The sequence below is a fragment of the Littorina saxatilis genome, linkage group LG17 (genome assembly GCF_037325665.1).
Source record: "Littorina saxatilis isolate snail1 linkage group LG17, US_GU_Lsax_2.0, whole genome shotgun sequence".
NCBI classification, from domain to species: Eukaryota; Metazoa; Mollusca; class Gastropoda; order Littorinimorpha; family Littorinidae; genus Littorina; species Littorina saxatilis.
Genome location: NC_090261.1, coordinates 50,149,052 through 50,162,191, shown reverse-complemented (window position 1 = coordinate 50,162,191; position 13,140 = coordinate 50,149,052). Strand labels below are relative to the sequence as shown.

The 13,140-nt window shown below is 43.6% G+C and overlaps 2 protein-coding genes across 5 annotated transcripts in view; one reads left to right on the top strand and one right to left on the bottom strand.

Moving 5' to 3' along the window:
* Window positions 1–9,949, bottom strand: part of LOC138953810 (ABC transporter F family member 4-like) — a 28,317-nt gene extending 18,368 nt beyond the window's left edge. For all 3 annotated transcript variants that reach the window (XM_070325747.1, XM_070325748.1, XM_070325749.1), the window contains exons 1-6: window positions 9,890–9,949; window positions 9,063–9,191; window positions 8,444–8,515; window positions 7,439–7,605; window positions 2,428–2,507; window positions 188–258 (exon numbers count right to left, since the gene is read on the bottom strand). In XM_070325747.1, the coding sequence (XP_070181848.1) occupies window positions 188–258; window positions 2,428–2,507; window positions 7,439–7,605; window positions 8,444–8,515; window positions 9,063–9,158 (486 nt within the window). In that variant the 5' untranslated portion in view covers window positions 9,159–9,191; window positions 9,890–9,949. The remainder of the gene's footprint in view (window positions 1–187; window positions 259–2,427; window positions 2,508–7,438; window positions 7,606–8,443; window positions 8,516–9,062; window positions 9,192–9,889) is intronic.
* A 53-nt stretch (window positions 9,950–10,002) lies between these two features.
* The window catches only part of LOC138953749 (uncharacterized), a 39,744-nt gene continuing 36,606 nt past the window's right edge, over window positions 10,003–13,140 (top strand). For both annotated transcript variants that reach the window (XM_070325641.1, XM_070325640.1), the window contains exons 1-2: window positions 10,003–10,139; window positions 11,225–11,330. In XM_070325641.1, coding sequence (XP_070181742.1) covers window positions 10,078–10,139; window positions 11,225–11,330 — 168 coding nt within the window. In that variant the 5' untranslated portion in view covers window positions 10,003–10,077. The remainder of the gene's footprint in view (window positions 10,140–11,224; window positions 11,331–13,140) is intronic.

Here is a 13,140-nt window from a genome sequence, read left to right as displayed (position 1 = left end):
CTATGACCATTGTCATCACATAGCATAACCATGTACTTGGATGGCACAACAATGTAAGCAATGATAAAGGCATATGCACAACAGTAACATGCATGATCCATGATCAATATCAATCACATACAAGTGATGCTAGAGTGAAGCTATTTTTATCCACTGATACGGCTATAAATATGCTGAAATTACAAACCTTTCCCTTTGGTTCATCTTCTTCCTCCTCTTCTTGTTCCTCTTCCTCTTCTTCCTCCTCCTCGCTCTCATCTAAATCACCAGTCAAAAACATACAAGCCATACAAGCAAAGCTACAAAAGTAAGAGGGATGCAAAACTGTCAGCACGCACCAAACTTGCTGGATTAACTTTAGCTGAAACTAACAATGCACACTTGCCTTATTTATATGAAAATAACAGGAATGATGAAATAATACCAGGTTAAAATGCATCCTTTCCTGCAGCCACAGAGCACGACAGAAACTTTCCTTGGTGTTCATTTCAATGAAGTGAAATGAAAATTCAGACCATCGTTGTTGGGTATAGGACAGGAAAGTCAACCTGAGTTTATAGAAGCCTCTGCTGGCTTGAGAAAGTAAAATCAAGGCCAAGCCATTTCTTTTTTTTTTTTTAAACTTGGTAACTTTTTTTATTTGCACTGTTCTTACTGCTGCATCGGTAAAAGTTAAATCAGGTCAAGCATCCGACATGCAGTTTGCATATGACATTCAAATGCTCCTAAATATACTGTTCAAAAAAAGAAACGCATAGCTTGTAATATTTGGTTAATTTAGTTATATGGCTACAAGGATATCCACCAAACTGCAGAAAATGTTTATCTGGTCGTCGACCTTTCGTCCATTGCCACAAGTGAGCTCTGCACGTGACGCATGCGTTATCAGTGGCTACAATGTCAAAATTGCTCATTTGGCATGACCACTCGTCATGCTTCAGTGTAATCTCGTGAAACTCGGGGAATATTGAGCTCTCACCATGTCTTCCAAAACCCATAAAAGCGGATTGTTCGCCACAAAGAAATCAGACGACAATTCAGCAACGAAAGATGGCCCGATTGAGCAGAGAAGACCGCCAAATTGCATTGGGTCGTTTACAAGCAGGCCAAAGTCAAAGTGCAATCGCCAGGCACTTCCACGTGTCCCAGAGCACCATCAGTAGACTGTGGGTCAGGTTTCAAGCCACTGGCTCCGTTGCTGACTTGCCACGAGCGGGAAGACCAAGGGCGACAACTGCTGCTCACGATCGCGTCATACGGCTCCGCCACCTCCGGAATCGTTTCCTGTCGGCCTCATCTTCTGTCCAGGCTCTCCCCGGGCCACACCGATTATCGGACCAGACCGTGCGGAACCGCCTGCATGAAGCTGGTTTGAGAGCTCGCAGACCTCACAGAGGAGCTGTCCTCACCCGCCGCCATCGCCAGAACCGAGTGCAGTGGGGCAACCAGCACCTTCGCTGGACCGTCCGGAATCACTGGAGACACGTGTGGTTCAGCGACGAGTCCTACTTCCTGCTCCAGCGACATGATGATCGGAGGAGGGTCTACCGGAGAGTAAACGAACGTTACGCGCCCAACTGTGTGGATGAGGCACCCGTTCATGGTGGTGGGGGCGTCATGGTGTGGGGGGCGATCAATACCGCTGGAAGGAGCACCCTGGTGCACGTCCAAGGGCGCATAACTGCCCAGCGATACGTGGAGGAAATTCTGCGCCCACACGCCCTTCCTCTTCTGGCTGACCAGGATGCCATATTCCAGCAGGACAACGCTCACCCGCACACAGCACGACTCACCACCCAGTTCCTCACCGACCACCATGTCCAGGTGCTTCCCTGGCCATCCATGTCGCCAGACATGAACCCGATAGAACACCTCTGGGATGAATTGGACAGACGTGTGCGCAGGCGAGAAGAAGCGCCGGCAAATTACCGCGATCTATTGCAGGCACTTCAGGAGGAGTGGGACACCATCCCACAGCAAGATATCCGGCATCTGATCCAGTCCATGCCCAGAAGGTGCCGGGCAGTTGTTGCTGCTCAAGGCAGTCACACCCCCTACTGACTTGACAGCCTCGGCACCCAATCGTATTGATTGACTGATTGATTTGAAGATGCAAATGAACTGTCTGTGCATTCAACTGTGTCCATACCAAATTTCAAACAAATAATCTAAATATTGGATTTTCTGTTAATTTTTTCGAAAAATAAAACAAATTTGGCAAGTAGCAACTATGCGTTTCTTTTTTTGAACAGTATATGTATAAAATACACACAGTAACAATGTCAAGAGAAATAGGATTTTTAATGACACTTAGGGTGTACGTGTAAGAGTTTGTTTGTTTGTTTGCTTAATGCCCAGCCGACCACGAAGGGCCATATCAGGGCGGTGCTGCTTTGACATATAACGTGCGCCATGTGTAAGAGTTACCTTTTCTGGCAGGCTTTTTCTTTTTGGCTGCTATTTGGCTGACAGGTTCTTTCTTTACCGCATCTTTGCTCTCGCCATTACTGAAACAAATCCATTCAAACACATTAGCAACTGTCACTGCAGTTACCATATGGACAGACATCTGGCATGTCATGCAATTTGTAAGATTAACACAAAATCCTAGATAATCTGACTGCAGCGTTTTTATTTGAAAGTGGCAGTGCTTATAGCACAACACTAGCCTGATTAATAAATTGTTTACAAATCTATGCATGGCTGGAATGAGTCAATGACTAATGAAAGTTATCTTTCCATAAAGAGCACTGAAAAACTCAATTCCTTCTTCTCTTCTTCTTCTTCGTTCATGGGGTTAGACTCTCACGTTCGCTCATGTTTTTAGCACGAGTGGATTTTTACGTGTATGACCGTTTTTACCCCGCCATTCAGGCAACATACGCCGATTTCGGGGGAGGCATGCTGGGTATTTTCGTGTTTCTATAACCCACCGAACTCTGACATGGATTACAGGATCTTTTCCGTGCGCACTTGGTCTTGTGCTTGCGTGTACACACGAAGGGGGTTAAGTCACTAGCAGGTCTGCACATAAGTTGACCTGGGAGATCGGAAAAATCTCCACTCTTAACCCACCAGACAGCAGCGTCCGGGATTCGAACTCACGACCTCCCGATTGGAAGGCCGACGTCTTACCACCACGCCACTGCGGCCATCAATTCCCTAGCTGTGGGCAGCAAGAATTAGCCAACCAACAGAAGCCATCTCTATGTAAATAATGTTGACATCAATAGGTCATGCAAAATGTCTTGTTTTACATCAACATATTTTGAAACCAACCAAATAAACTTACAGTTCCCCTCGTAGGTCTGTCATGTTGACAGATTGCCCAGTTAAGGGCAGAGGTGGCACGGAATTTTAGCAAACATTTGTTCAAAAACGTGTTTTGGGTTTTTGTTTTTTTCAGGTACTTTGAACATCATAGAATCACTGTGTGTTGTTTATTTTGTCAATTTCATCGTTTATTTTGCAATAAAGTGGTGATTTTCAAAGTATGTGTACATGTGTGAGTGCTGCAAGTGTGAGAAATTGCTGAACAATCTATGTTTTCAAGTCCTTGCAACAACCACGATTCCCCGAATAAGCTTGGCAGTAACACATCGAACGGTTGAGCGGGAATTCCCGTTTTCTGTGAACGTTAAAAATAGACATGAACAGTCCGTTATTTCCGTACAACGGCCGGATCGCGCATCAACTTTTTCAGACAGTAATATGAATATTCATGAGAACAACCTCTAACCTTTGAGAAACTTCTCTGGTTGGTCGTTGTCAATGACCACAGTGACGCGCATGCGCAAACTGCCTTATCCGTTGTAAACACAGTGTCGATTCAACGCAGCTTCTTCTTCTTCTTCTTCTTCGGCGTTCCAGGATAAAGCAAGCAGCAATGTCTACTCCGAAATTCGCAAGGATTTTCCCAACGCATTCTTCCCGCAAAAGGAAGAATCAGCTTTCAGATGCTCGAACAACGAGGAAGGAAAAACCAGCAGGCGACGAGAACGCGCCTGAAGTTGGCAGAGCAGAGACAGTTGTTTTGAGAGATAGTGGTGACGCGTATGTTTCGAATCGACTCGGAGTCGAACCTCGGCCAGTTTTGGGCGATGTAAACCGTAATCAGCCTCAAATCGAAGGTATTTCTGCTTCGGCGACGAAACTGAGGAGATTTAGTGGTGCAGGCATCGACCCGAATGCTCAACCACCAGCTGAGCTAAATCGCCGTTCGTGGTGTTTTGCCGAGTGCAGTCAGTTGAACTCGCTTCTCTCTGATGTGAAGTGCCCGGAGTGCGAGGCAGGACATGTGACAATTCGAGTTGGTGACTCGATGGGCTTGTCCCAAGAACTAGTGCTGTGTTGCGACAGCTGCCAGTATTCACGCACAGAGTATTCGTCGCCAAGAGAAAACAACCTCAACCACAGACAAAATGTTCCCTTTGAAGTGAACACAGAGATTGTGCTATACTCTCATGAGATAGGTAAGGGCTACTCCAGTGTGGACAAACTGTGCACAGTCTTTGGAATGCCAGCGATGAACAAGAGTTCCTATCATCGCATAGACAAACGAGTCAATGCCAGCATTGTGGAAGCTACAGATGCCACACTTAACGAAACAGTGGAGTTTGTGAGGGAAGCCTACAGGGAAACATTTCCTCAAGGCAGAGTGAATGCTGTGAATGATGATGGTGAGGAGGACAATGCTTGGGAAGATGATGATGGCATTCTCTGGGTGGATGTTGCCTTTGACGGTACATGGCACAAGAGAGGATTTTCCTCACACTATGGAGTTGGCGTTGTTGTTGATGTTCTGACTGGGTATGTGCTGGACTTCTGTGTGAAATCCACATACTGTCACACATGTGCGATGAACAAAGAAAAACTAGAGGGGATGACCGCTGCTGAGCAACTACAGTGGAAGCAGCTTCACCAGCCTGACTGCAGCATTAACCATGAGGGATCTGCCAAGTCTATGGAGAGGGATGCAGCCTTGGAGTTGTGGGGAAGGTAAGAATACTGTTCTGATAGCCTATACACTCTTCCCTATATCCTTTATTTTCAAATACAGAATAAGACAACATGAATAAGGTTGCGCTAAAAAGTAAAATTTATTTAAAATTGTATAAAGCATGGTACATTGTGGGTGTTTGTTTTTGTTTACAAAGAAAGATGAAGACCAACAAAACACAACACAGAAGCACATATTTTTGCAACAAAACATTGTCCACAAACCCTTCACAAATACATTTTCTTTTGTTGAAAAATCATTAAATGTTCACAATGTCCTAAAGGATCAGGCTGGGAAATTTTTATTGAATCTGCAAATTTCAGAGGAAACCTGATAAACTTTTCTATTGAAAAGAAAAAGTGTCCCAAACAAGTTGGGATCAAACTCATTGTCACCGTGTGTGTGTGTGTGTGTGTGTGTGTGTGTGTGAGTGTGTGTGTGTGTGTGTGTGTGTGTGTATATATTCTAACAAGTACAAGTTAAATGTTCACCCTCTATGAAAAAATCACTTTATACAGACTTAGTACACAAGCAATGTAAATTGGCACACTTTCCAGTAATAATAATACATGTATGTATTTTCTGCTAGGAGAGGGCTCCTGATACTCTTCACTAAAGTAATATCCAAAATCATTTTCATTCGTGGGTCTGCGTCTGTATCTCACCAGGACCTTGTTGGCCCATGAACCCCAGTCTTTTTCATATTTTTTTTCAAAACTAGTTATCCAGCCAGTACTTTACACTAAGTTTTTAGAATTTTTCTATGCTGCAGGTCTGTTGAGCGTCACAACCTCAGGTACAGAACCATGCTGTCGGACGGAGATTCCACAGCGTTCAATGCTCTGGCTGCAGCTCAGCCCTACGGTCCCACACGTCCAATCACCAAGCTAGAATGCACCAACCACCTCCCCAAGAGAATGGGCACAGCTCTCCGCAAGGCATCAAAGGATGGAAGGCTTGGTGGAAGAGGGGAGGGGCGACTAACCAAGGAAAAGTGTCAACGCTTGCAAAACTACTTCCGTAGCGCGATTCTCAACAACCTTGAAGATCAGCGAGCCATGGAGCAGGCGATCTGGGCCACTTTTTTCCATGTGACTTCAACTGACGAGGACCCTCACCACGACAGATGTCCAGCCGGGCCAGCCTCATGGTGCTTTTTTCAAAGAGCCAGGGCAGAAGGGCAACCACCACCTCCACACGCAGGGCACAACGGCACCGCCTTGTCCAGGGAAGTCTCGCATGCTGTTCTGCCCATCTACAGGAGAATGACAAATCCCATTCTTCTCAAGCGCGTGGCCCATGGCAAGACCCAGAACAGCAACGAGTCTCTCCACAATGTCATGTGGGGACACTGCCCCAAAGAAGTCTTTGTTGGGAAAGACCGGGTGGAAGCAGCCACCGCTGAGGCTGTTGCAAAGTTCAACAGAGGCAACTTTGCACTGGCACAGGTCATGGACCACATGAGCTTGCCAATTACTGAGCTTACTCATTCTGCTTTGGCCAATAAAGACAAGGTGAGGGTCCAGAAGGCGGAGAGAGCAACAGATGTGGCCGCTGTAGCAGCTCGTAGGGCAAGATGTGCTGGTCGTCAACGTCAGCTGGAGCAGCGAGAAGACCAGGAGGGGGAGGTGTACGGTGCTGGACTGATGGGGGATGGAGGGGAATAAGTACCAACATCATTCGAAGAAGACTCGGAACAATACGTGGACACACCCAGACTCTTTTTTCAGCAATGTGTCTTCATAATGTGTAGAGAAACACTTCACAAACTTTCAAATGCAATTTTCTCTGAATATGGGTTTTCAAGGACGGTATCAACGCGGGAAATGATATTTCGTCAGAACTACTTGTGGTAGAGTTATAATTTTTCTTTTACAGGAGTAAGATTTGATTTTGCTAGACTCTTACAGAGCGGTTTTTGTAAAACCCATCAAAAAATTTTTTTAGAGAATATAATATAAGCCTGATTGGGTATTTTGGGGGCAAAAATTTATATCTCTCAATTTATGCTGCTGAATTCGAACTGGGGTAATTTGGTCAAAATGGCTCTGTATAAGTCTGAAACTGATATCTGGGAGTAATTTTCACTGCATTTGAAGCCTGTAGCTTCAAAAATGTCTTTTGAATTTCATGGGGCGTGGTGTGTAATTTTCGTATTTTTTGGAAGAAATTGGTATTTTTTTATGAAAATATTACTTGCTTGGTCAAAAACTGGGCATGCAGGTGCTTTTTCATGCTTTCTTTCTATAAAGTACCCCTAAACTTCAAAGAAAACTTACAAATATTCAGATTTCATTTTTCGTGCCACCTCTCCCCTTAATACGACAGTTACAGCCGTGATTCATACTTGTAAAGTTATACCAGAAAGGAAAAAAGTAGCCATGCAGTGCAATCGAGGTGAAAGCATTTCAGCTATTTTTGACGTCAGGCCTCAGTTACCTTTTCACCCCATTGACCGGACCTTTCCCATATGAAACAGTGTAAAAGAGCTGGTCGGGCAGTAGACCAAAGACGTCCCCCTCCTCCAGCATCTGACGCAAATCTCTCTGCAGCACCTCCTGTTCACTTTCATTCTTCCGCCGCAAAAAGCAAGGGTTTGTGTGGGTCTGAAAAAAAAAAGAAAAAGAAAGTTAAAAAAGGAAAGTCAGTTTCATAACAAAATGTGTACACACTAAGTGACAAACAATAGGAGCGAACCAAAAGAAGAAGTGACAAACAATTACAAAAATCTCTTAAGCAACTCGAAGCTTCTCATTCAAAGCACCATGCAATTGTATACCCAAAATCAAACAGATTGTGCTTTTCTCACTAAGATCAAGCAGCAAATTAAGACAAACATACATACACATAATCAGACACAATGCCTCAGCAGGGATCACAATAACCAGTGATCTCCATTAAAATGGCCTGGCCATGGTACTACAGGAACATTTTTCAACTGCCTTTACCATTGTATATGGATACATGTAGTACATTCAAAAGGCTACTCTCCTGAACAAAACCCAGTTATTAAAACAAATACAATGTATATCTTATCAGAGGAACTAAAATGATCTTATACATAAATAACAGGTTAACTTGCACACAGGGGGGAGCTGCCCCCTAGAAATCAGGCATGGAAATTGAAAAAAGTAAAAAAGGCTGAAAATGTGTAAGTAATAGCAAAGTCGACGACGCAAAGCGCCTAGCCCTGCTAGGGGGGTTCGGGGGCATGCCCCCCCCCCCCCCCCCCCTGGAATTGTTTTTCTCCAAAGAACCCAAATGGTGCAATTTGGTGTTATCTGAGCTCCAAGTTTGCCATTAAATTCAGATTTTAGAACCATTATTGCCTGCCCCATTTATGTTTTCGGCAGACACTTTTGCTTTTTCGGCGGAACAAAACAAAACAAAATCGACGGAAATTTGCCTTTCGGCGGACAATTCCCATGCCTGAGAAATACTCACAGGAGTAAGATGTAACTTTCCATCGATAACCTCCAGCAATGCGTGACTTCTGGATACTCGCTTGTCTGTCACCTGAAAAATTAGCAGCAAGTGTCAGAAGGAACGTATTGATAAATTTGCAATTGTGATTGTGAGTGTGACTCGGGCAATACTTGCAAAAGCACCACACAAAAAAGTTGTTCTAAAGAAAATAACAAAAATCAACAATATTCCACTCTTTGACTTAACAACTTTTTTGTAAGTTACTAGTTGCTAACAACCTAAAACCTGCACCCAGTAATGAAAACTTCCTATAATATAACTGATCATTTACATTTTTCACATCTGTTGTCTTTTCGCTTCTATAAGTATAACGTAGGTTAGTAATCCTGGCTATGCTAAGGCACATCCATTATAAAATTAAAAGTCTTTTTTCAAAAGCAGCCAGAAATGAAATACAGCAAATCAAAATGGAAAACATGCATAAAATATTATGTGATGCAGTCGTTAACTTCAAGTTCTACACTCACATCTCATTTTGCACTGCAGAACTGCGCTGAATGGAAAATACAATCACAACAGCTACAGTTATACAATGAAGCAAATTTCTTACTGTGAAAAAAAAACGGATTCATCTTACCTTCAGGAATGCACCACGACCGATGACAGTTGATTCATCAGGTACATCAATTGTCTCCCCTCCGCCTTCTGGTACCAGCTGGATAATCGCTGACATGATTGCCTCCCTTGATGGTACTGGTAGCAAAATCTGAAACATCAAAACACCATCTGACTAAATTGTCTTCAGATTTTGAAATCATCATTCTTACATATCCTGAGACATTTCTTGTACACCCCACCCTGTTGCTTATTTTACCGAATACATGAATATCCACATAAATATTAACCAAATTGAAATATCAGTCACCAACTAAACCTTGCGTTAAAAACATAAGTTACATCAAGGAAACAACATTGTGAACAATTGAAATTAATTCCTTGATTCTCTGTGTAACAAACTGACCCTCCTTTAGATATCCACAATAATGTGTATTGTGTTGTCAATAGTCTGAATAGATAGATCTATATATATTTGTACGATGTGGGTCACTTCATCGGTCAGTGCATCATGCATTCCTTGTTTCGGCGCTATCTGTCTGTAAACAGAAATCAACGATCGCTGGGCTTCGTTGTTAACGTTTAAAAAATGAGAGCAGAAAACCAGTAATTGTCGGTCAAAATTGATAGCCTGCGGGAGGGAAGGTAAACTGCATCTCAGAAGTGAAAGCGTCTGTGAAAAATGAAGCGTCTGTTTCAGCTCATCGCTTTTTCTCTAAACACTTCAGATTTCAGGATCCGCTGCAGAACAAATCGCAGTGCACCAAATTATATGATATTAGTTAAGGATAAGCACTAAACAAACTTCTATGCAAAGTCCGAAAAACGAAGAAACAAACCAAAAAATACCTAGAAATGCATCACAAAATTGACAAAAGAAGGTTTCGCCAACTTTCGCATTTTCTTTCCGAGAAGAGCAAAACAAGGGGCCTAACTCTATTTACTGTGCTGGTGGCGCGCGGTTCAGAAGTTCACCCGGGCAGACGATCCACAGCAACCTTTGACTTACCCACCTAAAAGAAGCTGTATGCGAGACAATGGGGCTAATCTTCTCGATTGCTTCAAGTGTGATAAACAAATTCTTCGTTGAAAGACCATGGTATTGCACTCAAACTTTGAAGTCACGTACAAGTTTTGCAGTTTGGAAAGAAACAAACCCTTGGCCTTGTGTCATTTCACTTTTCAGTTTTCACACTTAACATCCTCATCGCCTATTTTCGCCGGCGAACAGATTTGCTCGGGCTGCGCACAACAGACTCTCTGACTGAATCAATATTCCTCGGTGTCCTTGCTGATTTAGGTCGACCAGAGTGGGATCCCCTGTTAGGGTTTTTACTATTGAGGTTATTGACAGTCCCATGGTCTCTGAACTTATCCCTCCATCCATAGATAACTGATTTAACAGGAAAGTCTCTACGTCCAAACTGTCTTTTGAATTCCAGTTGAGCAGCGTGGATAGAATTCGACCGAAAATAGGCCTCGACTATAAATGTCTTATGCTCCGTTGTCCATGACATCTTGAAGCTCAAACTTGGTGGGCTGTTAGAACATCATTTCAGCTTGGCTCACCTGAAAAAATAAAAGAATCGGCTGATTATTTCAGAAAATATTAAACTTTTGGTGGGATCTGTTTTTTTCGTGTCACCCTGTAATATACTAGATGAATACCCGCTTCGCCGGGAAGAAGTCGAGCCGAATATCCGGCTGCGCCGGGGACCCGGCTTTGCCGGGTGTACGCCGGCTTTGCCGGCGCACCGCACGAAGGAAGGGGGATAAACGCGCAAAACACTGGAGAAGAGTAAAAATAGTATAACGGGAATATGGATTGAGCGTTGTCGACAGTGACCTTCTAAAAATAGAAACGAGAATATGGATTGACGCCACACGAAGGAAGGGAGATAAACGCTGAAAACACTGGAGAAGATAAGGAAGAGTTACTGGGAATGGATCCAGAGAAAAACTAAAATCGGTTCAGCGCTGCGCGCTGAGAGCACGTGTTGAAATATCTCATCGAGCAGGTTGTGTCCGGGGTCTACATGAATATGCCCACCAAATTTGAAACAGATCCATCGAGAACCTTGGGCGTGCATCACGGACACACACACACACACACACAGACAGACACAAGTCGTATATATATATAGATATGTCAAAAGTTTCATGCTGCAATCTGTATGTTTTCAGCCCATTTGAACCTCAGGAAGGGATTACACTATACGACAATGCACTCAGTCCATGTGCTCGGCGTGTTCGCATGGCACTGTTGGAAAAAAAACTTCTTTACAGAAAGGTATGTGTATAGTATGGATGATATGTGTGATGTATTATCATGGCAAAGTCTAAATTCAGGGTGTTTGACCATGCACTAACTTGTTCATTCAATCGGGTTGTTTTACCTCATCGTTTTAATCTCCCCAATCTCCCACAACTCATAAAACTCCCAACAGATTTATTTTGGAACATTGTTGACTCACACCCCGTATGTGCTCGTATATATATATATATACTAGAATGAATACCCGCTTCGCCGGGTAGCCGGCTTCGCCGGGAAGAAGTACTTAGAGCCATACGCCGGCTTCGCCGGGTCCGAACAATGGACCCGCCAAGCTTAGGTCCCTCCCAGATTTGTGGAATAGGAACTGCACGAAAATGATTCAGTGGCCATAATGCCATTCCTGACCATACCGAGTCCCATCCTTGTCGACGAATGTAACCGTGTTAATCACCTTTGGAGGCGAACTCCACTCAAACAGGATTGAGCAATTTAGAGGTTATCTCTAAGCCCTTTTGAACTGTTATGGCTTCTCAAAGGAAGGCCAGTACATACAAATACACAAAAGCCGCCAGACCACATCACAAACAGAACTGAACAATCCCCAGGTGTTGCCCACATAGAGAGACACACACACACACACACACACACACACACACACACACAAACACAGAGAAGCCGTATATATAGAGATAGATGACAGTGTATTTTTCGCGTGGCTATAAATTGATTCGACCTTTGCACTTTTACAGTGAGGATAATTTACAGGTCCAATTTACGTTCTGGACACTGCGGTGACCTTCTAAAAATAGTAACAGAACGCCGGGAATATCCGAAGATGCCCCACTCATACTATAGTGCACCATACGAAGGAAGGGAGGTAAACGCTGAAAACCTGGAGAAGATAAGGAAGAGTTACTTATAATGGTGAAATGAACACAAAAACCAAAATCGGTTCAGCGCTGCGCGCTGAGAGCACGTGTTGAAATATCTCATCAAGGATATTGTGTCCGGGGTGTAGCTGAATACGGTGTCCAAATTTGAAAAAGATCCACCGAGAACTTTGGCGTTGTGATGTGGTGTAGCGGCTATGGTGTGTCAGTATGGGGGCCCGGGTAGCTGAGGTGGAACCAAAATCGGTTCAGCGCTGCGCGCTGAGAGCACGTGTTGAAATATCGACCAGGTTGTGTCCTGTCCCGGGTCTACCTGAATATGCCCACCAAATTTGAAGCAGATCCATCGAGAACTTTGGCCGTGCATCGCGCACAACCACACACACACACACACACACAGACAGACACACAGACAGACAGACAGACACTAGTCGTATATATATATATATATATATATATATATACTAGAGGAATACGCGAGACAGAGACAGACAGCGTGGCGGTTCACCACAATCACCTTTGAAGGCGAAGTCCTGTCAAACGGGATTGAGAATTTTAGAGCTTATTTCTAAGCCCTATATTATCTGTTATGGCTTCTCAAATGCCAGAACATACAGACAGATGATGATAAAATCGTTTATTTAACGTCACTCTGTAAAAACATTGGCGACATTTGTCTTAGATTAAGAACACACACAGGCACGCACACAAACTTTCCCTTTAAAATTAAAATACAGACAGACAAAAGTCGCCAGACCCCATCACAAACAGAACTCTACAATCCACAGGTGTTGCCTCCACACACACACACACACACATAGACACAGACACAGAAGCCGTATATATCTATCTATATCTATAAATATATAGAGATAGATGACAGTGGAGTTTTCGATAAATAGATTCGACCTTTGCACGTTTACAGTGAGGACAAC